At 30.8% G+C, this 26,571-nt stretch overlaps 1 protein-coding gene across 1 annotated transcript in view; it reads left to right on the forward strand.

Annotated features, from left to right (window-relative positions):
* The window catches only part of LOC142319512 (uncharacterized), an 87,330-nt gene extending 61,960 nt beyond the window's left edge, over positions 1-25,370 (forward strand). The window contains exons 10-15 of the mRNA XM_075356871.1: positions 4,041-4,201; positions 4,376-4,487; positions 11,379-11,558; positions 18,312-18,410; positions 18,835-18,978; positions 25,077-25,370. Coding sequence (XP_075212986.1) covers positions 4,041-4,201; positions 4,376-4,487; positions 11,379-11,558; positions 18,312-18,410; positions 18,835-18,978; positions 25,077-25,157 — 777 coding nt within the window. The 3' untranslated portion in view covers positions 25,158-25,370. The remainder of the gene's footprint in view (positions 1-4,040; positions 4,202-4,375; positions 4,488-11,378; positions 11,559-18,311; positions 18,411-18,834; positions 18,979-25,076) is intronic.
* Positions 25,371-26,571: the final 1,201 nt, after the last annotated feature.

Genomic DNA, 26,571 nt, shown 5'->3' on the forward strand with positions numbered 1-26,571 from the left:
ATGTTTGACTCATCTAGAAAGTAAGAAATGGCGATTTTCTACTATATTTCGCATGTGGAGTAGCCCTCTTGATGGTCCCACAATAACCAGCCAGCATATTAGGATTCTATTTGACTTGATATCTCTTTTCCGTAGCTGAAATCTACTGATTAAAGTGTTCCCCGTGCTCATCGCTCAGTGCACCAAGATTTTCCGGGAAGAAATAAAGGGCAAGTGCAGGAAGTGTACTTTTAAAAACATATCACAACCCAAATGTTTATAAGATGTTATAACATCTTTGACAATATCACAATAAATTTCTGCCTTTTTATTTCCCAAAAAACTCTGAGTAACATTTTTGAATGCTTGCCAAGCTGCTTTCTCCATGGATTCAATAGTTCCTCAAACTTTTCATCATACATTAGTGATCATATCTATGGACCCACAAATATTTCTTCTTTAATTTTTGCATCACTAATTTTAAGAAACTTCTGTTTTAAGTATATGAAACTAGGAGTATTGTTCATGGCCTTGACAAAATTCTTCATCAATCCTAGTTTGATATCTAATAGAAGTAATACACATTTTTAGGATTGCACAGTAGGTCATGTTTCACATTTCTCTGTTCAGGAATGAGTGATTCGTGTTTAGCCATTTTTTTTTCTAATGAAATGGTTTTTTCTGTTCCTACTATACCATTCACATAAAAAACAACAGTACTTTGCATAACCAAGCTGCAGACAAAGAATAAGTGCAATTACTTTCAAATCACCACAAATATTCCATTCATACATATTGAAGCTTTTTCAATATAAATTTAAAGTTTTCATATGTTTCTTTCATACTAGTAGAGTGAGCCACAGGTACTGATGGGAATTTTTTGCCATTATGCAGAAGCACAGCTTTTAAACTAGCTTTAGAAGAATCAATGGACAAGCACCATTCTGTTGGGTTGTTAACATTTCAAAGTGTCTCCATAAGAGAAAAAAATGTCATGTCATTACAAAACACTAAGCCATTTTATTCAGAAAAATAGTCTAAATTCAGAATGATGATTATGATAAGTAAATATCTTTGTATTCTTTTGAAGAAGATTCATCTTTTTAGCTAGGAGGCAAGCATTTCAGACTGTTTTTTGGATAACTTTAAATCTCATATGAGATTGTTAAGATTTTCTTGAGTCAGTAAATGAGGCTCTGATGAACTGCTTTGTTCAAAAGTATCACCAGAATATGTTTCTTTTTCTTCCTTACTTCCTACAGACTCTGAGCTTTCTTCATCTAATGTCACATGTTCTGGGCAATTCTTCGCATTGCATCTCATTGCAGATCTGAAGTTAGAGCATACCACACTGTATGTTTTGATTTTGGCATAATCCTTTTAACGTTTGTTAAGCAGAAATAACAGTCAGAATAATCTTTGGGTTCCCTACAAATCATAAGGATAGCAAATGGCATATGGCTTGTGCCATTTTTCCATGCACTGAAAAGCCTAGAACACAATAAACAACAGATATGTGGGGCTCACACCTTTATTTGGTCCATAACTTTACACCCAAAATAAAGTTCATAACACTCTTTTACTAACAGAGTAAGGTTTCACCTTTGCTACTTGAGCGTTACTTCACCACATACATAAAAAAAATTGTTAGGATGATTTAAACAAACTGTAGGCATTTTGCAACTAACAACTAATTAAAAGAAATAAAGTTGTAATAATTCAGACACACAAAGCACTCACAATTATGTGTTTACTGGTCCACTGCTATCTCACCTGGCACCGTTCTGATGAATGTGTGCTACATTACATCACGTTTGTACGTGTCGATATACATCTGAATGTGCCCAACAGTAGCAATGCTATCCTTTGAGTTAACTCATTCGGTTCCATCACATTTACAATTCTGTAGGAGCTTTTACTTGACAATGGTCAAATGGACAAAAAGCATTTAAAAATATTTAAAAAAAATAAAATAACAAAAAAACTGTGGATGATGGAGAAATTCCGAATACATATTTAAAAACAGGATAAAAAACTGCATTAACTACATCTATTGATACTCAAGAGACAAAAATCATGTTGACCAGTGTTATAACAATAAATGAATTATTACTAAATGTTGCAGATATGTAATCATAACTCCCTATGTTACATAACCACCACCAATACATATTTACACACATGAAAATACATCTTCATCCCTGAGCAATTTCAAAATAAGCAAGGCTGTTCTTGGGTAATTATTAGAATAGTTGTATTACTATTTGCAGAGCTAAGCAACGCTCAGACAGTGCAATAACAAAACAATTTTTAATTTATATTTTTAAATATGAGGTCTGTTCAAAAAATACATAGACTAACGTTATAAAACAAAATGTACTTTATTTAGAAGTTACTTGTCTGGTACCCTTCAAAGTATTCTCCTCCCCGACGCACACACTTATCCTAACGGTATTTCTACTTTTGGAAACGGCCCTGGAATGCTTCTTTTGAGATGTTCTTCAGTTCCTTCGTTACATTTGCTTCAATCTCGGGAATCGTCTCAAATCTTTTTCCTTTCAAAGGTCTTTTGAGTTTGGGGAATAAGAAGAAGTCACAAGGAGCAAGGTCAGGTGAGTAAGGTGGGTGGGGAAGAACATTGATCGAGTGTTTGGCCAAAAACTCACGAGTTCTGAGGGCGGAAAAATCCAGTCACCACTCTCGTAAAATGATCTCAAAATCTTGTAACATGATCCAACTGATAGCCCACACTCTTCAGCAAGCTCTCTAATGGTCAGATGTCGACTTGTTGATTTTGTCTACGTGTGAGTCGTCAGTTGACCTGGAAGGACGTCCAGGATGCTCATCATCTTCAATTGACTGATGACCATCTTTAAAATGTCCATGCCATGCCATTTAAAACATGTCACACGCTTCATAGCAACATCGCCGTAAGCCGTCTTGAGCATATCAAAAGTTTCACTCGCAGATTTTCCAGGTTTAACACAAAATTTCACAGCAACTCTTTGCTTGTTCAACTCACTCATTCTAAAATCCGCCAAACGAAAAAACACACTTCACAAACAACCATGTAGCTAAGCAACCAATAGCGATATTTGCAATCAAAAAACTGCATTGTAATCAGCTGATCTGTATGAACATGGCAACGCCAAGCGGATTTGACTGGAACAATCTGGACCCGAGCAATTCAAACAGTCTACGTATTTATTGAACAGACCTCATATTATCTGTTGTTCATCTATCATGATAGGTAGTTCAGTTCGTGTGATGTAATTAAGACATTTCAGTCTTGTTTAAGACTTGTTTGATACGTTTTGTTACAAGTTCTTTATAAATAGTAAGCAGTACACCGATGGGAATGTCACTTGAGGCATTTGCATTGTTGGCATTCTGGCTGAGGCAAACTGTAATATGTCAAATGCCGAGGTTTTAAAGATGATCTCCAGTAAAACCCATAAGAGCTAGGTATGGAGGGAGTGGTGGTGGGTGTCTTCCTCTATAAGGTCTGTTCATCTATCACCGAAGCAAAATTTTGTATTTATTGATTTATTAAAACAGGTATTGATTCCTAAAGAGGAAAATTTATAGTTAGAAAATAAGCAAAGGCTTGTCTTGAACTGACATACTATCCTTTAATTCTATTAATGGCATCCTGGCTTCAACCTGTAATTGTTGTTTTCAAGAATTTAGATTTTAAATTGAATCATAATTGTTATGCAAGCAATTTTAATAGAATTTAAATTCATTACCTAAATAATTCCTAGATGGATTCTTTATCTGCATGAGAATGAAAGATTGACCTTATAAAATGAGAAGTTAGAATTTAATTGTTTATCCATGTGAAAATGAGCTTCACAGATTAACTGATAAGTATTGAATGAAAAATTATTTTTAAAAATTTGTGTTATAACTGGTGATTGATATTTGTTCAAAATATTAGATAATATTCTACTACAAACTAAATTTCATTTAAAAACTTTATTTTTTCAGGAAGAAGTAGCAAAATGGACCATAATGTAAAATTATAATAAAACCTTAAAACTGTTGTATGAATTTTTCAGGAAACTGCAGCTGAAAGACTTCAAAACTACCAAGCGTTAGTCGATTTAGAAAACACTGATGTTGTATTGAATACAGAACAATTTGAATGCCCAATATGTTTCTTGTTGTGTGTACCACAAGCTGGAGTTATTCTTAGAGACTGTCTACATACATTTTGTAGGTGTGTAATTAATTAACACAATATTCTTACCTTTAATATTTCAGGGTTAAAAATATATATTATATTTCTTAACTTGGTTTTAAATAATACATAAACATTATTGAATTGAATGTTGCCATCTGAATGTTATCATCAATGCCATTATAAATCTATACTTTAATTTTCTTTTTACAGAGGCTGTCTTATTAATACTGTTCAGTTTAATGAAGAGGCAGAGGTAAAATGTCCATACAGAGACACTAAATATGCTTGTGACAGTGTACTTCTGGAACGTGAAATAAAAGCTGTAAGAAATATTTTTTAAATTTATTTCAAGTTATTTTAATGAACAGTAGATTCAAGATTTGATGAGCTTAGCCAATTTAATTGTTAATGCATGATGGCATTGTAGCAATTCTGTACCATACACTTTTATCTGACCAATCCACTAATTATTATTAGTTGTAATCTGTGATTTTAAAGTGGGAAGAAACTTTCTAATAATACCTATTAAAATTACTAGAGTGTAACATGATAACTAGTGCAGCTTAGGCTTTCTGCAGTAGCTAATAGTACCGACTCTTATTTTTCTTTTTTCTGGCGGGAGTAAAAAACGTTTTCACGTTATCATCGCCGGAAAACAAAAACTTGTTTTTAAGACAAAAAATATAAAATTAACAAACACAAAAATTAAAACAAATAAAAAACTTAAACTAAAGTATTAAAAACAAAAATAACCTTACAACTACTATCAGAGCTATCAAGTACAGCTTGGGAGAGCATTAAAAAAGTCGCTACAAATAAGGACATGACGGTACTTAGGGTTAATGATATTCAAAGTCTTATTTATAGCGTACAGTTCAGCAGTAAAGACACTCATAATATGAGGTAGACCAAACATATAAGTTCTGTCATTAACAATAAATGTGCATCGAATGGTATCTATCATTCTGTTACGATCCATCTGTATATACTACTGTGTTGGCGTTTGCCTTGGAGAGAATATGGTGAAACATTTGCTGAAAGAAAGTAGCTGGTGTTGATTCTTTATTGTATATCATGAGGTCAAACATAAAATTTGTAAGGTTGATTCTCCACAGAGGATATGAACACGCATACATTGGAAAATAGATGTGTCAACATTTTTAAGGTCCAGTAAATGTCAAGTAGGAAGACTTATGCAGAGAAAAACCATTGTAAATGTTCAACAGGTGTTGTAACACTGAATTAGGAAGGTATACCGAGACGAATTTTGCCAGGTGCAGTGGAGAGGGGGGGGTCACGTGAGTTTTTAAGTGCATGTGACAACTTGTTGAATGCGATGGACCATTTAATTCACCAACCGAATCACCAGTGTTTAACGATAATACTTCCATCTGTGTCTTGTACCTCTGAAATCCGTTACTATATGGATGAAGTGAGAGACATAGAGGGAAAGAATTTGCTAAGGTATTTGCCACTGCAGAAGATGATGAAAAGAGTTCTCCTTCATGAATAAGCCTGAGAATAGATTGTTTCCGTGATTTGCAAATTGCATGGATCTTTTTCTACATAGTAGACATGGGAGTAGTGTGTGAGATAGTGTCCATGTATTTCATCCATGACTTCCTCTAGCATTTAAGAGTACTCTGACAAACCACTCTAGCCCTACGATACAAATTTATATGTTTAGTTTTAGGCCTGTAGTTAAATTTGCATAGTGCCTGCTGTCATTTGCTAATAGTGTTTTGGCAATCATCATTCCACCAAGGAATGGAAGAACATCTAGAGTTTTTCCCGGTTTGTGGGATATATCTATTAACATTCTCAAGTATCAGGGACGTAAAAGAGGTAAGTTGATAAAGGACATCTGCACCATCATCATACTGTGATGGGAAGGCTTTATGGTAACCATTCCAATCTGCTGTTTCAACAATCCATTTCCATGCTGTTTGTTCACCTCACAGTCGACACCAAAGGCAATAATAATTGGCCTGTGGTCACTACCATGGCAAACACACCAATTTTAGTCGTCACAAACAGACCAATTAAGATGAGAGAGTAAACTCAGTGAGCATAAGGAAAGGTCGATGTTGGACAACGTACCAGATGATAAGGACATGAATGTGTGTTACCCATCATTCAGTAGACAAAGGTCCAAGTCTTGTCTTAGTTTATCATATTTCCTCTAGAGGAACAGAAAGATGAGCCCCAAGAAATATGTGAGCATTGAAGTTTCCTACTATTAACAACAACAATGGGATTAGCATGAGGAGATTTGATATTTCTAGAGCATTGAACTCAGAGTTCGATGAGAAATAAAAATTGTAGATATGCAATTTAAAGAGCATAAAGACTTTCACAGCAACAGCAGAAGTGAGGGTAGCTAGTGCAGCAGGAATGAAGATATCCTTGTAGACACTTCATTCCACATGAAAATAGCAACTCCATCACTTTCTCTACTGTCTACAAGACAGTCATATCTCTCGCAGAAATAGCCTCTGAGTGTTACTGCATCTTGTAGAAGATGCGTTTCTTGGAGGCACATTATTCGTGGTTCATGTGCGTGCATCAATACTCTAACATCTTCAATGCGGGACTGAAGACCTCTTATATTCCTCTGAATAATGTTCATAAGTAGAGGTAGTTATAAATATAGAATTGTAGGCAAATATATAAAAAAAAACTAAAATCTATTTTAAAAAACTGAAATTATGTAGCAGTTCAATACTTCTACTAAATAACAATTTATGTGCAATCTAAAAATTAAAAAAAAAAAAAATAATTATATGGTTTCTAAATGGTTGCCATAGAATAGCTTGAAATTAAACGAAAAGTAAAACTAATCCAAGTAAATTCTGTGCTTCTAGTTTGATATAGGATGTTGAATTCATTTATATAGGAATCTTCTAAAAGTTAAAAAAAATTGTAGGAGAAATATTATGGATCATAATTAACAGTGGAAAAGCAAACAAAGCAGATGCTAATAAATTAGCGCAATCTGTTTTGTTATAAAGAACCCACATGTGCTTAACAAGATTTATTATGGATAAGCATCCCTACTTAAGGTATGGTGTTGTTTTTTTGGAACCAGTGCCAATAAAATATTTTTATTAAAAAAAAAGAAATTTTCACAGTTAACAAATTCAAAATGTATGTATAAATTAATTTGCAATTTAAATCAAACATTTATAATTTTATTGATGAAATGTTCTGGAACTCATACAGAATAATTAACAGAGGACTACTGAATTACCCAAAACATAATTTAATTTTGAGGAAGGTTCATTCTATTCAGCCCAACCAACAATCTTCCACCAGGTATAAAATAGATTAATTCTAGGTTAAAGTTCAAGAGAAGCATTAATTTTTTTTTTGTTTAAGAAACCATTTTTTTGCTTCACAGCAAAGACAATGTGTGTCTCTCTCTCTCTCTTTTTGTTTAGCCTCCGGAACCACTGTAAGGTATTACTTCAAAGGATGAATAAGGATGATATGTATGAATGTAAATGAAGTATGGTTTTATACAGTATCAGGTTGACCATTCCTGAGATGTATGGTTTATTGAAACCTAACCACCAAAGAACACCGGTATCCACGATCTAGTATTAAAATCCATATAAAAATAACTTCCTTTACTAGGATTTGAACCGTAGAACTCTCGACTTTGAAATCAGCTGATTTGCGATGATTTTATTTTATTTATATTAACTGTCAGATTTATTACATATGTTTCATATGCTGATGACTTTTCTATGATTAAATTTTGGAAACCTGTTTGAGGAATAAGAAAATAAATAATTCCACATGGTTAGAGGGAAAGATTAATAAACTTTCCCAGATTAGCTACATAAAAGATTAGAATTAGATTTCCACAGAAATAATATTAATAATACAAAATGACACACCACATAAGAAGGCATTAAAAAAAGATTACTAAAATTTGATTTGATCTATAAATAAAATAACTACATCAACATTTCATATAAAATTAAAACAACTAATAAACAACATAATAGAAGTTTCCTCAGACAAACAGCACACCCTAAAATACACAAACCTGATACACCATTTTGATTTTTCAACTACACTATTGCCATCATCCACGAACCACCTATTCATATGGACAAAACAATTCACTCAATCTAACAGTTCAAAAACAGTAATAAGCCCTCATTGAAAGCTTTTCAACGATATATCATAACTGGTACTTATTTTCATTGGTTCCAGAATTATAGCCAAATAAAATTTTAATTAATGAAATATTTGGATCTTACAAAGGAAAGCACATCAGTTCAAATCAGACTTCATATCCTTTTTTTTCAACTTTTTTTTAATTTAAAAATATTGATTTATAATAATTATTAACTTCTGATTGTAAAAAAAATTACAATAAATAATAATTCAATAATAACAATAAAAAAAACATATATATGAAAAAATATCAGAAGTTATTATTGAAATAAAATTTTATGTACTTTTCATTATAAAAATGTGTATATGTAATTTAATAGGCGTACAAGGAAATCATATGATTTTTATTATTCATAAACTGCTACAGCATTTTATTTTATTGTTAAAAATTGTTGACCGAAGTTAGTAAAAATTATAAACAAAAATAAAATTTGGTCAGAGACAATTTATTATTCAGTGTTTAATTTTGTTTTGTTAGCAAGAATGTTTTAATATACACCACTGGAAAATAACATGTTCGTTGAATTGTATTATAATAATAATTGACAATTCAGAGTGAACTCTTTATTAATAAATGAAAAGAAAAATGGCAGGTTGTTACTTTTAATCATTTGTGTACCTGCTTCATTCTAATCATTCTACTTCAGCAGTTAGGTTCATTAATCACACTACTTCTTCTGGAATAGTTGGAATGAGGCTACACCAATCAACTGTCGGCAGTTGATTCTTTTACTGAACCTTGAAGCTCAATAACCAATTGTGCATAACCTCAAAATAAAATTTTAAAAAATAGTTTCATATTAGTTAAAGAAATTGCTATTATGCTAATTTTATATGTTTCAATAGCACTAGTCAATATGATTTTTGTCTCACGAGTACCAATAGATGTAGTTAAAGAAATTTTTTTATCCTGTTTTCAAATAAGTATTTGGAATTTTTCCATCAATCAGTTTCTTTATTTTATTTTTTTTAAATATTTTAAAATATTTTTCTTCCATTTGTTCATTGTCAAATAAAAGCTTCTAGAGTATTGTAAATGTGATGCAACCGAATGAGTTAACTCAAAGGGTAGCATTGATACTGTTGTGTACATTCAGATGTGTATAGACATGTACAAATGTGAAGTAATGTAGCACACATTCATCAGAACGATGCCAGTTGTGAGATAGTAGTGGACCAGTAAACACATCATTGTGAGTGCTGTGTGTGTTTGAATTATTACAACTGTATTTCTTTTAATTAGTTGTTACTTACAAAATACCTACAGTTTGTTTAAATCATCCTTACAATTTTTGTTATGTATGTGGTTAAGTAACACTCAAGTCCCAAAGGTGAAACCTTAGTCTGTTAGTAAAAAAGTGTTATGAACTTTATTTTGTTTGTAAAGTCGGGGACCAAACAAGAGCTAGAGCCCCACATATCTGTTGTTTATTGTGTTCTAGACTTTTCAATGCATGGAAAAATGGCACAAGCCACATGCCATTTGCTATCCCTGTGATTTGTAGGGAACCCAAAGATAATTCTGCATGTTATTTCTGCTTAACAAACATTAAAAGGATTACGTCAAAATCAAAACATACAGTGTGGTATGCCCTAACTTCAGATCTGCAATGAGATGCAATGCGAAGAATTGCCCAGAATATGTGACATTAGATGAAGAGAGCTCAGAGTCTAATGGAAGTAAGGAAGAAAAAGAAACATACTGACTCAAGAAAATCTTAACGATCTCATATGAGATTTAAAGTTATCCAAAAAACAGTCTGAAATGCTTGCCTCCTAGCTAAAAAGATGAATCTTCTTCAAAAGAATACAAAGATATTTACTTATCATAATCATCATTCTGAATTTAGATTATTTTTCTGAAGAAAATGGCTTAGTGTTTTGTAATGACATGACATTTTTTCTCTTATGGAGACACTTTGTAATGAACATAACCCAACAGAATGGTGCTTGTTCATTGTTTCTTCTAAAGCTAGTTTAAAAGCTATGCTTCTGCATAATGGCTACAAATTCCCATCAGTACCTGTGGCTCACTCTACTAGTATGAAGGAAACATATGAAAACTTTAAATTTATATTGAAAAAGCTTCAATATGTATGAATGGAATATTTATGGTGATTTGAAGGTAATTGCACTTATTCTTTGTCTGCAGCTTGGTTATGCAAAGTACTGTTGTTTTTTGTGTGAATGGGATAGTATGGACAGAAAAAAACCATTTCATTAGAAAAAGAATGGCCTAAACACAAATCACTTATTCCTAAACAGAAAAATCGACCTATTGTGTAATCCTAAAAATGTGTATTACCTCTATTAGATATCAAACTAGGATTAATGAAGAATTTTGTCAAGGCCATGGACAATACTCTGGGTTTCATGATGCAAAAATTAAAGAAGGTTGGTCCATAGATATAATCACTAATGCATAATGAAAAGTTTGAGGAACTACTGAATCCATGGAGAAAGCAGCTTGGCAAGCATTCAAAAATGTTACTCAGAATTTTTTGGGAAATCGAAAGGCGGAAAGTTGCTGCGATATTGTCAACGATATTATAACATCTTATAAAAATTTGGGTTGTAATATGTTTGCAAAAGTACGCTTCCTGTACTTGCACCTTGATTTCTTCCCGGAAAATCTTGGTGCAGTGAGCGATGAGCATGGGGAACACTTTAATCAGGAGATTTCAGCTATGGAAAAGAAATAAAGTCAAATGGAATCCTAATATGCTGGCTGATTATTGTTGGACCATCAAGAGGGATGCTCCACAGGCAAAATATAGTAGAAAATCATCATTTCTTACTTTCTAGGTGAGTCAAACATTTGAATATTGTGTAATTAAGGATGTAGAAAGAAAATTAAAATGTTTGAAATTATAAATTCCTGACTCTATTAAACCTTGCATGATGGGAAAAACCGATTTCATGTTTGAATTCAGGAAAAAAATACTATCAGAATCACATAATTTTCCTCCTAAGACAAAATTTTTTTTTTTTTTTTCCCAGTGTAATTAACGATGTTTTTTTGCAGCTGGTTCCACCAGATGTTTATGAACAACATTTAGCAAAATCTGTAGCAGAAGCTGAAAATAAAATTGGCAATGCATTTCATTGTAAGACACCAGACTGTCCTGGATGGTGTATTTTTGAAGACAATGTCAATGAATTTCTATGTCCAGTCTGCAAACATACAAACTGCCTTACATGTCAGGTATGACTAAGTTTTTAATATAATTTATATTCTCTAATTAGCAAATTGTTACAATAACATAGAGGTCAGGGTCGGAGTTTCCTATAGGCTAACTAGGCTTCAGCCTAGGGCCTCAAGATCAAGTGGGGCCTACATTCAAATTGTTAGCAAAATTAAAATTAGACTATTCTAAAAACAGTGAACACTAAAACACTGGACCGAAAATAAGGAGAAATTCTACGCATATGACTAATAAACAAACACAAAAATGTATTGGTTAAGATCAACGCGTTCGGCCCGTTGGGTCTGTTCGTTTGTATATATTAGATGGCAAATATTGACGTGCCTTATGACTAAGCTCTGGTTTGTTCTGGCATAAATAAAGTGCAGATTGGTGTAGATTGGAACAGACCTATTGATATTCCGACGTTCGGTTATATTTGTGTTACTTCGATAATATGAAACACGTGTTAGTGTTATTAGAAAAGATTCTTATTTTAGGATTGCGTACACGATCATTTGATTCTCGCCTTTTGAGTTCAGTAGGTTCAATACTTTCATGAAGTGTTTATAGAATATTGAAACATTTTTTGTGACAATATCTTCATTTTGCGGAATTCTAGGTAAGTTCTTAATTTGTATATTTTAAAATGTATATTACGTGCTTTATTTTATATTTTCATGATTTTATATATATATATATATATATATATATATATATATATATATATATAATTCATTATTGCTATGTTTTATAATGAGACAAAATAACAGTTCCATACAGTCTTGATTGAAAAATGATAATTTAGTTTCATTACTGAATTAAAGATATTTTGAAAATATTTTTTAAACTGATTAGTGTTTGAAATTCAGAAATTATGATTTATTATTTTATAAACAATGACTGTTATAAGAGACGCGCTATACATGGAAATGAGTTTTTGTTTTAGTTCAATTTATTATTCGAAAATGAATTGTTTATCGAAAATTTCGATAAACAAAAGAAAACTTACCACAGTTCAAATACGTAAAATGTTATTTTTTGTATTAATAATAAATAACTTTTATTTATGCACAATAATTAATAACTCAAATATTTTGTTCTATATTCTAATATAAGAATGAGTAAAAGATTTGAAAGTGGTGCTTGCAAACGCAAGAAAACTATGGAACTAATTCGAGAGCAACTTACTGAACACGAATATACAAACGAGCCACAAGAAAATAATACGAATATTCAGAATTTTTTTTCAGACACCTAATGATAAATACCAAGTTCAAGATATGCAAATTTAGATAGTGATGTCAAATATATGTCTACTGTAACAGATGTTGGCGTGTGGAAAAATTTATCGCAGAATGATGTATCACATTTCTCTATCCTTCTCAAGTTCAGTATCACTGTGGACCATTTTTAAATTCTAAGCGAGAATATAAGAATCAATCCAGATTTTGTACAAAAGTAATTTTTTATTCAACAAAAGCCAATGGAGAAAAATATACCCTAAAATGGCTTGTGTACTCTCCCTCAAAAGGCCGCGTTTTTTGCTTTGTTTGTAAACTCTTTCCAAATATTGCATCTTCTGCAACAGCGTTAACTTCTGAAGGGTTTAATAATTGGAAAAACCCTGCTATCATTCAAACTCATGAAAATTCGGAAAATCATAGGAATTATGATTTAGTTAAGCATAGGAATTATAGTACGTTAACGTACTTAACAAGAGCAAAAGGGAAAACTTTAACTTCAAAGCTTGAGGAAGAAATAAGAAAAGAGCAGCAATACTGGCGTTAGATTATAGAAAGAGTTTTTGCTGTAATTTACACTCTTGCAGAGCAAGGCTTACCATTTAGAGGAGACAATGAAAAGTTTGGAATTCCAAATAACAGCAATTACTTTAGTCTTCTAGAACTAGTAGAAAAATTCGATCCATTTTTAAAAGATCATATCGATCGATATGGAAATTCTGGCTCAGGAAAACCTTCATATCTGTCTAAAACTATATGTGAGGAAATTATTCACCTTATGGCAAATAAAGTGAAAGACACAATTGTGGCAGAAGTGAAAAATGGCTGGCTATTTTAGCTTTTCAGTAGATTCCACTTCTGACATATCCCATACTGATCAGTTGACCTTAATTATTAGATATGTGTCACCTGAAGACAATTTGCCAACTGAGAGATTTTTTACTTTCCTTGAGTTAAAAGATCACTCACGGGAAAGAGGACAGTCTTATGATAATGCAGCCAATATGGCTGGCTGGTATATACAATGGTATGCAGCAAAAAATTATTGTAAAAAACAGGTTTGTAAGATTTGTTCCATGCGCTGGTCACTCTTTAAGTTTAAGCTGTTGATTGTTTTTTTGGTGTTGTGAACGAAGTTTATATCTTTTTTTCTCTTCCAAAAAAAGATGGGCAGTTCTGAAATCACATTTGAACCTTATTCTAAAGTGCCTAAATATTTATCAGACACTTGGTGGGAGGCAGACGCAAAAGCTACAGAAGCTATTTTAGAAAATTACAATGATATCACCGATGGACTCAATTATTTACATTCAGATAATAATACAAAGGGTGATGCTAGATTGAGGGCCAACAATCTTTTAGAGAAGATGGAAGAATTTGAATTTTTGTTTATGCTCCATTTCTGGAATCGAATACTTAGACATTTTTCAAGAGTAAATAAAATTCTTCAAAGCCCTAATATTTTACTTAGTAGTTGTGCAAATTGGTCACTTTTGGATATTTTACGTGAAATTTGGGAAGATTTTGATGCTCTTGAGCAACAAGCAAAAAACACATTGCCAAATACTGAATATAGAACTGCCAGAAGGACAATAAGAAGTAAAAGGCAAGGGAATTACGAAAATTCATCTAACCCTGATGCCTTATACGAACTCTCTTCAGCAGATAAATTTAGGATTAAATCATTTATTCCTATATTAAATGCACTAGAATCAAATTTAGGAAGAAGAGCTTCTTTTTATGATGATGTAGTGAAAATATTTTCCTTTCTTGCCGATCTTACATTATCAAAGTTAGAACTTCAAAGAGGTGTTGAGTTATTAATGCAAGAATACCCAGAAGATGTAAACCAAAATCTTACTGAAGAACTATTTCATTTCCACATATATGTGAGACAAACGCATAAGCCTTCAAAAAATTCCAAATTGTCACATACAAACTTATATCAAATAATATTCAAGTGTCCTTCCCCAATGTGGAATCAATCTTACAGCTGTTTCTCAGTTTAATAGTCACTAATTGAACTGGAGAAAGGTCATTATCAAGACTTAAAAATATCAAAAATCAATTGAGAAGCACAATGACTCAGACGAGGTTGTCTTCATTGAGTATTTTGTGGATTGAAAATGAGACCTTCAGAAAAATAGATTTTGATAAACTTATAGAAAAATTCTGTGTGAAAAGTTTAGAAAGAAATTCTTCTGATCTACTATTTCATTTTAAATGTATACTTGGATTGAATCAGTTTTTAAATAAAATAACTATTGACATAAAATTTAATGTGATATACAATTTGATATTTTCTTTTTGTGATCTGGATTTTGTTTGAATAAAGTTCCATTTTTGGTTTAGTTTAAGACTTAAAATTCATAATAATTCATACTTAAACTTTAAATGTGAATTATTATGAAATAAATTTATCTGAATTGAATTTGGTTTAATCTTCAATTTACTGAATATATTTAATTTAATTTGATAGAAAATATGATAATTTTTATTGCATATTTTATTTTCGTAGTCAAAGATTTCCATTATTTGAATTTTGTTTCTTTGTAAATACTGTGTGTTATGTTTAATTAGTTATTGTTACAAGTACTACATATGGTGCTGAGAATAAATGTCCAAATAAGTGTTTTTGAATTTTTTTAATTTATTATCCGTGCCACATTTTTTATAAAGGTTAGTACCAATCACAACATGTTTCATTTAACATATTGATATATATCACAGTAATGATGTATTTTATTATCTCTCATGTAATTTACAAACTTAAAAATGGGAGGTGAAAGGGCCTTATAAGTGGAATAGCCTAGGGCCTCTTTTCATCTAAATACGGCCCTGATAGAGGTAATTATTTTTTAAGATGGAATCTTTGGTTTTTGAATATTTTAGTTAGCTGATTACCTGAGGAATTTCTAAACACCTGATAATAGATTGATAGTGAGCCTGTTGCAAGGTAATATAATTTTGTAGTAAGAAAAATATTGACTTAACCATATTTCAATGAGAAGCATTTATTCCACCAAGGAATATTTTTAGTATATAAGTTAGAACATCTATATATACATATATATATATGGATCTTTCTCCAGGAACTTTCATAACTTATACTACTCGTGAATGTATTTGAAAAAGTTCATATAAACATACATCTTAAAATGCTTTATTTGAAAATAAATACAAGAGAAAGATTTGACGTTGTACTGAAATTTTTAGGATGTTAATTAAGGGGCAGAATTAGTGATTGCTTATGGTTTTTGACCTAAACATTCAAATAAAATAGGTCCAAGAACCGTACATATAGTAGTTTTTGAGAAATCTGGGGAAAAACAATAAATTGGGGTAAAAAACTCTGTTTTTTATGTCTGACATGCAATAACTTTGTTAAATGGGGTAATAAACACATAAAACTTTTAAACAGAACTTGTAGAGAATTTAATTTTGAACAAAATGTTGTAAGATAAGTTGAATAAACCAGAGAAAAATTTGAATTTTATTTAGAAACAGTACACTAGACCAAAGTGCATTATATGTACCAGTTTATAAAGTGTTCAAGATTGACCGCGCCACTTTCAACACATTTCTTGACACGTTTCTGTATTGCTTTTATTGCTCTTTTTAGTTCTTCAGGCCTATCCTTAAGTTGCAGATTGTTCGTAGCTACTACAAGTATTAGGTAGTGAACCTATTTCCTGAGGATTGTGAAAAGTCACACTAATTGTTTTGGGATCTGGAAACCTGTGATTCTGTAAACGTATTTCATATCCTACTGCAGAAGCTGTAGGATTAGCATTACACACACCCAAAATGAATACTACATCAGCATATTCCTCTTTGTAAATAAGTAATGCATTACCTCAATGGCAAACCCATTGCACTCAAACTAAAATTCACAGAAAACCTTCGCTAACAACAGCACAGGTCACAGAACCCAGTATACTTAATGCACCTTACAGAATGATTTAAACACTAATACAATATGCATGTTGTTGATCAGCTGTTGTTGTTATATTGCCAACATTGAAATAACAATTTTTCAAATAATTTATTGTATTTCTGTCATAAATTTAAAAAAAATTATCAAAGTAAATTTTATTTAATTATTTAAAATACTAAGTCAAAAGTGAAATTTAAAGTCAAACTTTCAGAACCATTTTGAAATCAAGACAGGACTGCGCCAAGGCTATGGACTCTCACCTCTACTATTCACCTGTGCTCCAAAAACGGTAATGAGGGATTGGCTCAAAAAATGCCTCACAAAAATTAAAATATGCCAAAAACCAAAACAAACTGCCTTAGTTTTGCCAACAACTTGGCACTGCTAGCAAACGACAATGATGAATTAAAACACAAATATTAGAACTTCAAAACATTACACAAAAAATTGGCCTCAAAATATCATTTAAAAAGAGAGAAATTATGCCTCAAAAACCAACAGAATTAAAAGAAGTAAACATAAACAGTAATAAAGTCAAAATAGTAACCCAGTTGAAATACCTCGGAGAAATTATAACAAACAACATAAATGAAAAAACCTCAATCAAAACAGGAACAAACAAACTAGCTAAAGCACAAAAATTAGACCTGATACACCAAAGTATAAAATGTCCATCCATAAATGCAAAAATAAGACACTGCAGTATAAAACCGGAAGTCATGTGTACAGCAGAAACAATATTCACCTGAACAAAGAACCAAAGACTGACAGACTCCAGAAAGTCCAAAGAAGAACTGCAAGATCCTGCATCAATAAAACGTACCAGAAAGATCGACAGAGATGGATCATCCCCAAACAAGACACATACAAAGAGTTAGAACCCGTCACTGACACCATGTATAAGAAGAGACTAACTAGGATTCTTTGGGCACATCATAAGAAAACAAGATTCAAGACTTCTGAAACAACTGGTACAGTACAATCTCAACTCAAAAAACACCAAGACGATCAGAGAGATGGAGATGGATCAGAGAAATAAGAAAGGATTTGATGGAAATTGGCCATCTTACACAAGAAAAGATGAAATTAAATGAAAAAATCAAGGACAAAAACACTCACTTGACACTTACAAGAAAGAAACTCACAACACGAACATTTTCAACACCAAAAAGGAGACAGAGATTGAAATGTGTGAAAAAGTACTGGGAGGGCCACAGGCCTGTACAGTCCCTTCGAAGAGACTAGAATAATGGACTGATTAAAGTGATCCTATGCAGTTATAAAAGATGAAAAAAAAATTATTTTATGTTAATGATTTTATGATTTAATGTTATATTGCTCTTTCTATTGTAATGGGTATGAAACAAAATTTGTTTCCCAACTAACTGAAATAAGTTAAGCATTTTAAATAAAATATAACTAATTATATCAATGAAGATTTATGATAATCAGTTATCTGTCTTATTATTACTTCAATTACCAGTTAAGAACATAAACAGAAAATTAACTTTTTACATCATGCATATGTATTTGTCATACATCATGTAAATCATTAATTTTTTATCTACTGAACAGATTATTTTCTGTTTCAGGCGATACATGCTGGAATAAACTGTAAGCAATTTCAAGAACGTGCAAAACAAGATTCTGAAACTAATGCTGATGCAAGACGAACAAATGAAATGTTAGAGGTAAGCGTCTCCATTATTAATAAAGTATTATTTATTTTTATTCTTATTTTTTACCTCAAATAGGGTACCAAAATAATAAACTTACACAATGTATGAAGTTTAAAATTATTACTTTAATTTTAACTACTCTCATTTCAATAGTTCATTTTATATCAGTGACAAATGGTGAACATAACTATATTTATACATTTTTTAACTATATTTTTAATCTAAATTTTTGTATACAAATTCAATGAAACAGATATCTCTCTCCAAAAGCACTAAACATAGATAAAAAATAATAAAACGGTAAAAAGAAAAAAATTAATTTTTACAAATGCTTATTTTTATTTGCTAGATTACTAATAACTGTTTTATAGAAATATGTTACATATAATAAATTATGAAAAAAATGGTGATGCATAAAAATCTTATTCAATTACAGGAGATGGTTGACAGAGGAGAAGCAATGAAATGTCCAACATGCCAAGTAATTTTAATGAAAAAGTGGGGTTGTGATTGGTTACGATGTTCTATGTGCAAGACTGAAATATGTTGGGTCACACGTGGACCACGCTGGGGTCCTCTGGTGAGAAAATTTATCCAAAATTCTTTCTTTGCAGCAATATATATTGATTTTAATATAAGTTCTGTAATAAACATCCAAACAAAGTTCAAACAAATTTAACTTTTTTTTTGTAACTAATGAAAAAAATTATTGATAAAATAAACATTTTTGTACAATTACTCGAGGTGATGAGTTTTGTAGGAGAAAATGGATGAAGTACTTTTAATACTTAGAGCTCTCTGTAAGCATTTAACACTGATTACAACTGTTGTGCTGTTATGCATAGACTAGTCAACATTAAAAAAACAAAATTTCCTACGTTCTTGTCCATGACAGTCTGACGTAATGATATTAGTTTGAAATAAAACTTTAGTGATGAAACACCAACCAAACTGAATAATAAAATGTTTTCAGTTATATTTTGTCTATCTACAGTAACTGCTGCTGCTGTTTACATACTAGCGTCAGCTAATATTACTGTTGACAGTGTTTTTTTATTTTATTAAGATTTATTTTATTTATTATTAACATTTATTTAATTAACATTTTTATAGTCAAAACATGTGTATGAATTAAACTGCATATTTTCATTTAATATACACCATTGTTGTATATTTGTATAGTTCATAATATTCAAGTGTGTTAAGATGAATTTATATTGTATGTGTATGTGTGCACATGCACACACTTGCATGCATGTGTGTGCACTCAAGCACATATGCGTGTATTTCTACGTGCAGCAGAAAAGCCAAATAATGCAAATTGATAGAAAGTCAACATTGTCTTATACCACATAATGGTTCATTCTATTCCCCATTCTATACACTCCCACTCATCTGCTCACCAACTCACACCAAGAGGCAAGCAAAATAAACTAAGGCACATTAGCCAACTATGTTATAAAACTTAGATTTACTGTATCACATATTAAGTATGTAGTACAGCCACAGAGGATAATGAAATAAAAACTGCAAACTTTTTGAAATAACGTTTTTTACGTATTTAATTATACAATTTGGTTTGATGTGTCATTAAAAAAAATTTAATGAAAACTCTTAGAATTTAGATAATTTTGAAAATTGTTACATTTTTAAATGATGAAGAAAGAATAGAGAATAGAAAATAAAGCAGTAGGAGTTGGGGAAAATGAGAGTTATCAAGAAAGAGCTACATAAAAGCAAACAGCGTAACAGATTCATGTGACCATATCTACGTTTGACTATTAGTTCCATTTATCAGCGTCATCATTTAGTCAATACAGTGTATCCAATACACAAACAGTATCAATATAATGAAAACATACTTACCAACATGCAATAAATATGGAGAAATATTCAAGAATAATGCCTAATAATAATACTTACTACTCCAGCAAAACTTTCTTCACTTGAAAAGTAGTGTATTTATTCCTGGATGAAATTAATAATATCCTAGAAAATGCAACTAACAAATTAAACTATGTTTAACTACCCAGCTTCCCTGTTTGACTGGGTGAATATGGCATTGATAAAATAAGAATTTTGAACTGGATCATGAGCAGGAATTAATAACCAGAAACTACTAAAAAAATAAACTTAATTTGTCATAACATCTGCTTTTATCATTTAAAGTATTGAACACTTTGAATAAAAAAAAATTATTTGGAATAAAAAAGAAAATTCTGTGTTTACTTCTATTTTCCTACTACAGTTTTTTTAATCAATTAATAACAGGTTCTACTAATTAAAAAAAAAAAATATTATGGGTAGAAAAATTAAAAAATCAGTTCATACAAACCATTAAACAGTTATAATTAATTAATCCTCAGTTATTGTAGTTTTTTTATTTGAGATATTAATTGCAATATTGGAAACAAGAGTTGAATTGGCTGTAATGACTGCAGTGATGTTTCAATCGGTGTAAATCAGTATAGGCTGAGATTCAACTTATTTTTTTTACATGCACACACATCTGACATCTACACTAGGTTTTTGGGTATGCCAGTGATTTTTTGCTTAAATCACTAAAAATCAAGATTTGTCATCTTCCACTGATAAAACATTATTGTATTAAATAACAAGTGACTGATGACAACACACTTCCTTGTTTCAAATTAGCTATGTAAGACCATCCTGTCACTTCCAGAATTAATTCTAACCCCAATATCTGATGATTGTGTATAAATCTGTAATTAGTGCTCTTTCTATTTTGATTTGAGATGAAAGTACACTTTTTCATTCTTGACTGAACAAATATTTGTTCTAAATATATTTTAAATGTTTTTAAAGTTTTTAACATTTTTAAAATTTATTTTTATTTTAAACAAACAATTTTTATAAAATGTAAAAAGCTAATAGAGTTATTGTGTAAATTGTAAACAGTTTAAGAAAGATATCACTGAGGATGGGCTTAGGCTCGACAGCATTTTGATGAAGTAAAAAATTTAAGTTATTAGTGTTTCTTCAATTCTGTCCTTTGTGGAGACTGAAAGAATATTATATTGTATATATAAACTAATGAAAGTATCTCATGATTGTTCTTTCTGTCCCTAATTGAGGATGCTTTGGACAGACTCCCTTTAACTGTTTGCTAAGTTATCTTCGTTGGCAATGAATAATGTGACCATATTACTCTGATACTCATAGTTCTTCTTAAACAGCTGATAAGCAATAAAAATTAATTCAATATTGCTTCTATTTCAGTGAAAATCACATTTTTTTCTCTCAATGCTTCATCAATCTCACTCTTTTAGAATATCAAAAAGGAATTTTTGTACTAACTGGTGTTCCTCTGTAGTTCTTACACTGACTTATTTATTTTTCTGAACAGTAAAACTATATCATCTAACCTATTTAATCTTTGATTGAGTAATCAATCTCTACTTGATCATGGGTAAGATTAGTCAAGTTGGGTAATCTCTGATTACCCAACTTGATTACCCAACTTGAGTATTGAATGACTGGGAGTTGGGTAATCAGAGATTACAAACTCCCAGTCATTCAATACTCTTCTCTTTTGCAATACACTCTAGAAAAATCTAAATGAATCCTGCCTACCAACTGATTGTCTTTTATTTTTTATCAATTTGCAAAACATTTTCGTGTTTGTATATATATCTCTTTCAGCTTCTCAGAGAATATTTCTTAAACTTCCATTTCTCTTCCTCAACAACTCTTTTACAATATTATTCCTCTTTCTAACACCCTTCTTTGAATCCATCTTCTTTGGTCTCCTCCACTTCCTGCAAGCTCTTATTTTTTTTTTAATTGCTAAAACCATCTATATTTTTTTTCTAAAAATCTTTGTTCTCTCACATACCTTTCTGTCACCCTTATAAAGGTTTCTGGAATTATTTACACTTTTTCAGTCACTTTTTTTTGTCTGAATTCGTTAGTTTTTTACATGTACTTCAGTTTCAGTAATTTAACTTTTTCCTTTTACCCTCACCCTTCAGGACATACTTATCTGAAATTTAAATTATCAAACTTATGATCCCTTCCTTCACCATCACCATTTTGCCAAGTCACAAGTGTTCACCATAATGTGGACTTACTATTACTTTTTCAACTATGTCTTGTAATGATATAGCTATCCCACATTTTTAACCTACCACTGGCTATCTTTGTGTAACTTCTGCAGTCTATTATTCAATTTCACATCCTATTTCACCCACTCCCACTGAAACCTAATAAAGCAGTACATGGTTACTTAGTCACTTTCCTTCCACTCCCACCCCTTTCATTAGGGAAACTCACATTTTTTTAGCCTTTTTAAATGTCCAAACCATCCTAATTTTCTCAATTTTTTCTCTCATCTTGTTTACATTCAAAGCTCTCCTAATATCTCATGCTCTCCCTTCTTATTTTGACCAGTATTGATCTCCTGCTTCAATATATTCCAAGCCCCCTAAGATATTATGCCAGTACCACATAAGTAACTACAGCAAGTCGATTGGGGAACTGATAAAATCCTCCTAACTCTTAACAAATGCTTTACGCTCCAGAAAAAACTGCTTCTTTCCTCAACCTATTAGTGATCTTATCATCCACATCGCCATCTGTTTTATTATCTAAAAAAAGTACATAAATTTCCATTTTCTTCAAGCTGTTCCATCAAAAATTACTTAATTTAATACACCCTTATCTCATTACTCTTTTCATCCAACAAAACATATCATGGTCATTTAATCCACCTTCTTCACCCCATTTTGGTGGCTTATGGGAGAAAACAATTAAAAGCATAAAATATCATCTACATCTGTAGTAGGACAAATAATCTTGAACTTTGAAGAATTGTATACGGTTTTAACACATGTTGAAGCCTGTCTTAATTCTCATCCCATTTTACTGTTGTCCACCTATGTCTTTACCTGAACCGGATTATAAAGAAATTGACATTAACGCCTAGGTCATTGGTGTTTACTCCAGAAATTTGTCCAATCCATCTCGAAACAATGGTCTAAGGATAATCTTCATTATCTCCAACAGAGAAATAAATGGTGTTTTCCTTTGCGTAAACTATCTATTGGAGACTTAGTATTAATTTCTAAGGAAAACTGTTCACCAATGCAATGGAAATTCAGAATTATCATTAAAGTTTATACAGGTTTAAAGTTTATACCAATTAGTTCAAGTCATCGATTTAAGGACTGCTAATAATCAGCTCCGAAGACTTGTGCATAAGTTGTGTTTGCTGCCAGTGTCTGATAATTAATTGAATATTATTTATTCAAAATAAATAAAAAATACTTCACATGTTACTAATTGAGAATATTGTTAAAATGATAATTTTATTGATTGAGATTATACTTAATTATTGTAATTTATTTATTGTATTTTATTAATGTGCTTTAAATTGTGATTTATATTATGGTCATAAATGTTTATATAACATTATTGTATTACTATTTTATACATTGTCATTGATTTGTGATCATTACTATATATTATACTGATAAAAAAAAAGTAAAATAAATATACTTGGTTTAATCTTGTACTACTGAATCATATTAATGATATAATTTATATTTTTATTAGTATAACATTTATGTACCTTATAACTTAATTATATTGATATTAATATTTTAGAGTGGATTAGGATGGCATCATGTATTTGTTATTAGGGTTTCTGTGTTCCGCAGAAATACTGTAAATCAAGTTGAGCCTTTTCCTTGGTTACCAACAAAGTTTCAGCCCAGCGTTCAGCAAGGGCAATCAGTAACCTTGTATCCTATAATTAATTTAATACTTCAATATTAATACTATGTTTCCTTTGTTTTCACTTAAAAAGATCTGGATCATTTGTTATCTAGTGACAAGGCTGAGATTCTTTTAGCGGAGCAGGAAATGTTTTACTGGTAATTTATATCTGTTTTTCAGTTTAATAACAGCTTAAAATAGATTCATAGATGAGCACACATTAATATTCTAAGATAAGCGCAATACAAATAATGGAAAAAACTTTGCTTCAAAATGATAGTACAGCACCCTAAAGAAAACACGATTAAACACTACTATAACTTGCAGAACAATTTATTACAACAAAAAAATAAAATGTCAGGAAAATTATGTTTATTCCAACTTAATAGCAAATTTGGAGTTCAGTGTCCACAACAGATGTTAGGACCATTTTATTATGTTTTTAAACTTATGTAACATATATAACTGCCTAATATTATTTTATAAATATATTTTTTAACAAACTAGTATAAAATAGCAACAAACTACTTAGTACTGGTGAATTATAGCAGTGCCATTATCATTGGAATGTTATAACCAGCATGACTGGTGGTGAATTAAATAATTATGTTCTACTTCTTATCAGTAAGATGATAAAATAAAAATATTTGTTAGATTAATGGTGAACTTATAAGTAATATGTGTGCACTTAGAATTTGGGATCTTCCACGTTGTGAAGAGGAAGCTATTAGATTTTTGCAGGTTAGATTAGGTTAATTTGAATAAATAATTCAGTTTCTAGTTTTGTGTTTCTACTTAATTTACAGACCTATTATTTTATTTAACATATAGGTATAAAGTGGTAAATGTGCTGTCTGTGGATTTACACAGTTCGAACTAGCCACAACAGCCCGATAATCTTTTTAAGTTTTAATAATTACTTTTCAATTTGATTTGTTTCAGGGTAAAGGTGACACTAGTGGAGGTTGCCAGTGTGGAGTAAATGGAATTAAATGTCATCCAAGATGTAATTACTGCCATTAATTGTGATGAAAATTATATTTTATATATATTTAATTTTATTTGAATACAGTGTTGTTTAACAATGTCATAACATAAATGTCATAATATATGTAAAACTGTTCTAAAAAAAAAAAGAAAAAAGGAACATTTAATTATAAAAATAACATAATTTTTATAATACTTATTGTTGTGTAATTTTAAATAAGTCTGAATATCAATTAAGCTACATTTTTACATTGTGAGTTTTTATTATTTAACTGCAGGGAGTGTGAAATAATTTTTTTTTTTTTTTTTTTGTCTTCAGTCATTTGACTGGTTTGATGCAGCTCTCCAAGATTCCCTATCTAGTGCTAGTCGTTTCATTTCAGTATACCCTCTGCATCCTACATCCCCAACAATTTGTTTTACATATTCCAAACGTGGTCTGCCTACACAATTTTTCCCTTCTACCTGTCCTTCCAATATTAAAGCGACTATTCCAGGATGCCTTAGTATGTGGCCTATAAGTCTGTCTCTTCTTTTAACTATATTTTTCCAAATGCTTCTTTCTTCATCTATTTGCCGCAATACCTCTTCATTTGTCACTTTATCCACCCATCTGATTTTTAACATTCTCCTATAGCACCACATTTCAAAGGCTTCTAATCTTTTCTTCTCAGATACCCCGATCGTCCAAGTTTCACTTCCATATAAAGCGACACTTTCAAACATACACTTTCAAAAATCTTTTCCTGACATTTGAAATAATTAAATAAGTCATATTTACTTAACAGAATAATTAACAGCAAATATTTATACATAGTATCTTTCAAGAAAAAAACTTAGTTACACTGTGGTTTCTTTATTACAGTTTGTTATGTGATATTCATCTGGTTTAAATATGATGAAAACAGTACACTTTTTACTTTAATTTTTCAAACTTCTTACTTTGCAATTAATTATTCTATTTAAACATCAGTAGAATTCTAGATAGTTGTAATTGAAAATAGATATTTAACTGCGACAATACTCATCAATTTCATCAATCCAAAACAATTAAGTGTATGAAAAACCTTAAAAAAACCAGATATTCAGTATGTCCCATACTGAATATCAAGTAAACAGTATAAGTAAACCTGTCTAAACATAGGTTAATGTTTGCAGGGACAATAAGTACATCACTCTTTCCCTCATGAAATTTAATTTGATCTATAAATATAATCTTATATTGTAATTTGAAGTAAAACTTGATAAAATGTATTTATATATTTTTTACCTGTTTCCCAAATATACTCATAGATAGAGGCCAAAAAGATGTAGTGATTTACAACACTGATAATTGCAAATCAGGTACACATTTTGTAACGTAAATCTACTTTCTACTTTTCAGTCAATTGAATTTGATGGTCATAATTTTTTAACCAACTTCTGTCTCTTAATATGTGATTATTTCAGT

This window comes from Lycorma delicatula, chromosome 2, assembly GCF_047948215.1.
Source record: "Lycorma delicatula isolate Av1 chromosome 2, ASM4794821v1, whole genome shotgun sequence".
Classification (NCBI taxonomy): domain Eukaryota; kingdom Metazoa; phylum Arthropoda; class Insecta; order Hemiptera; family Fulgoridae; genus Lycorma; species Lycorma delicatula.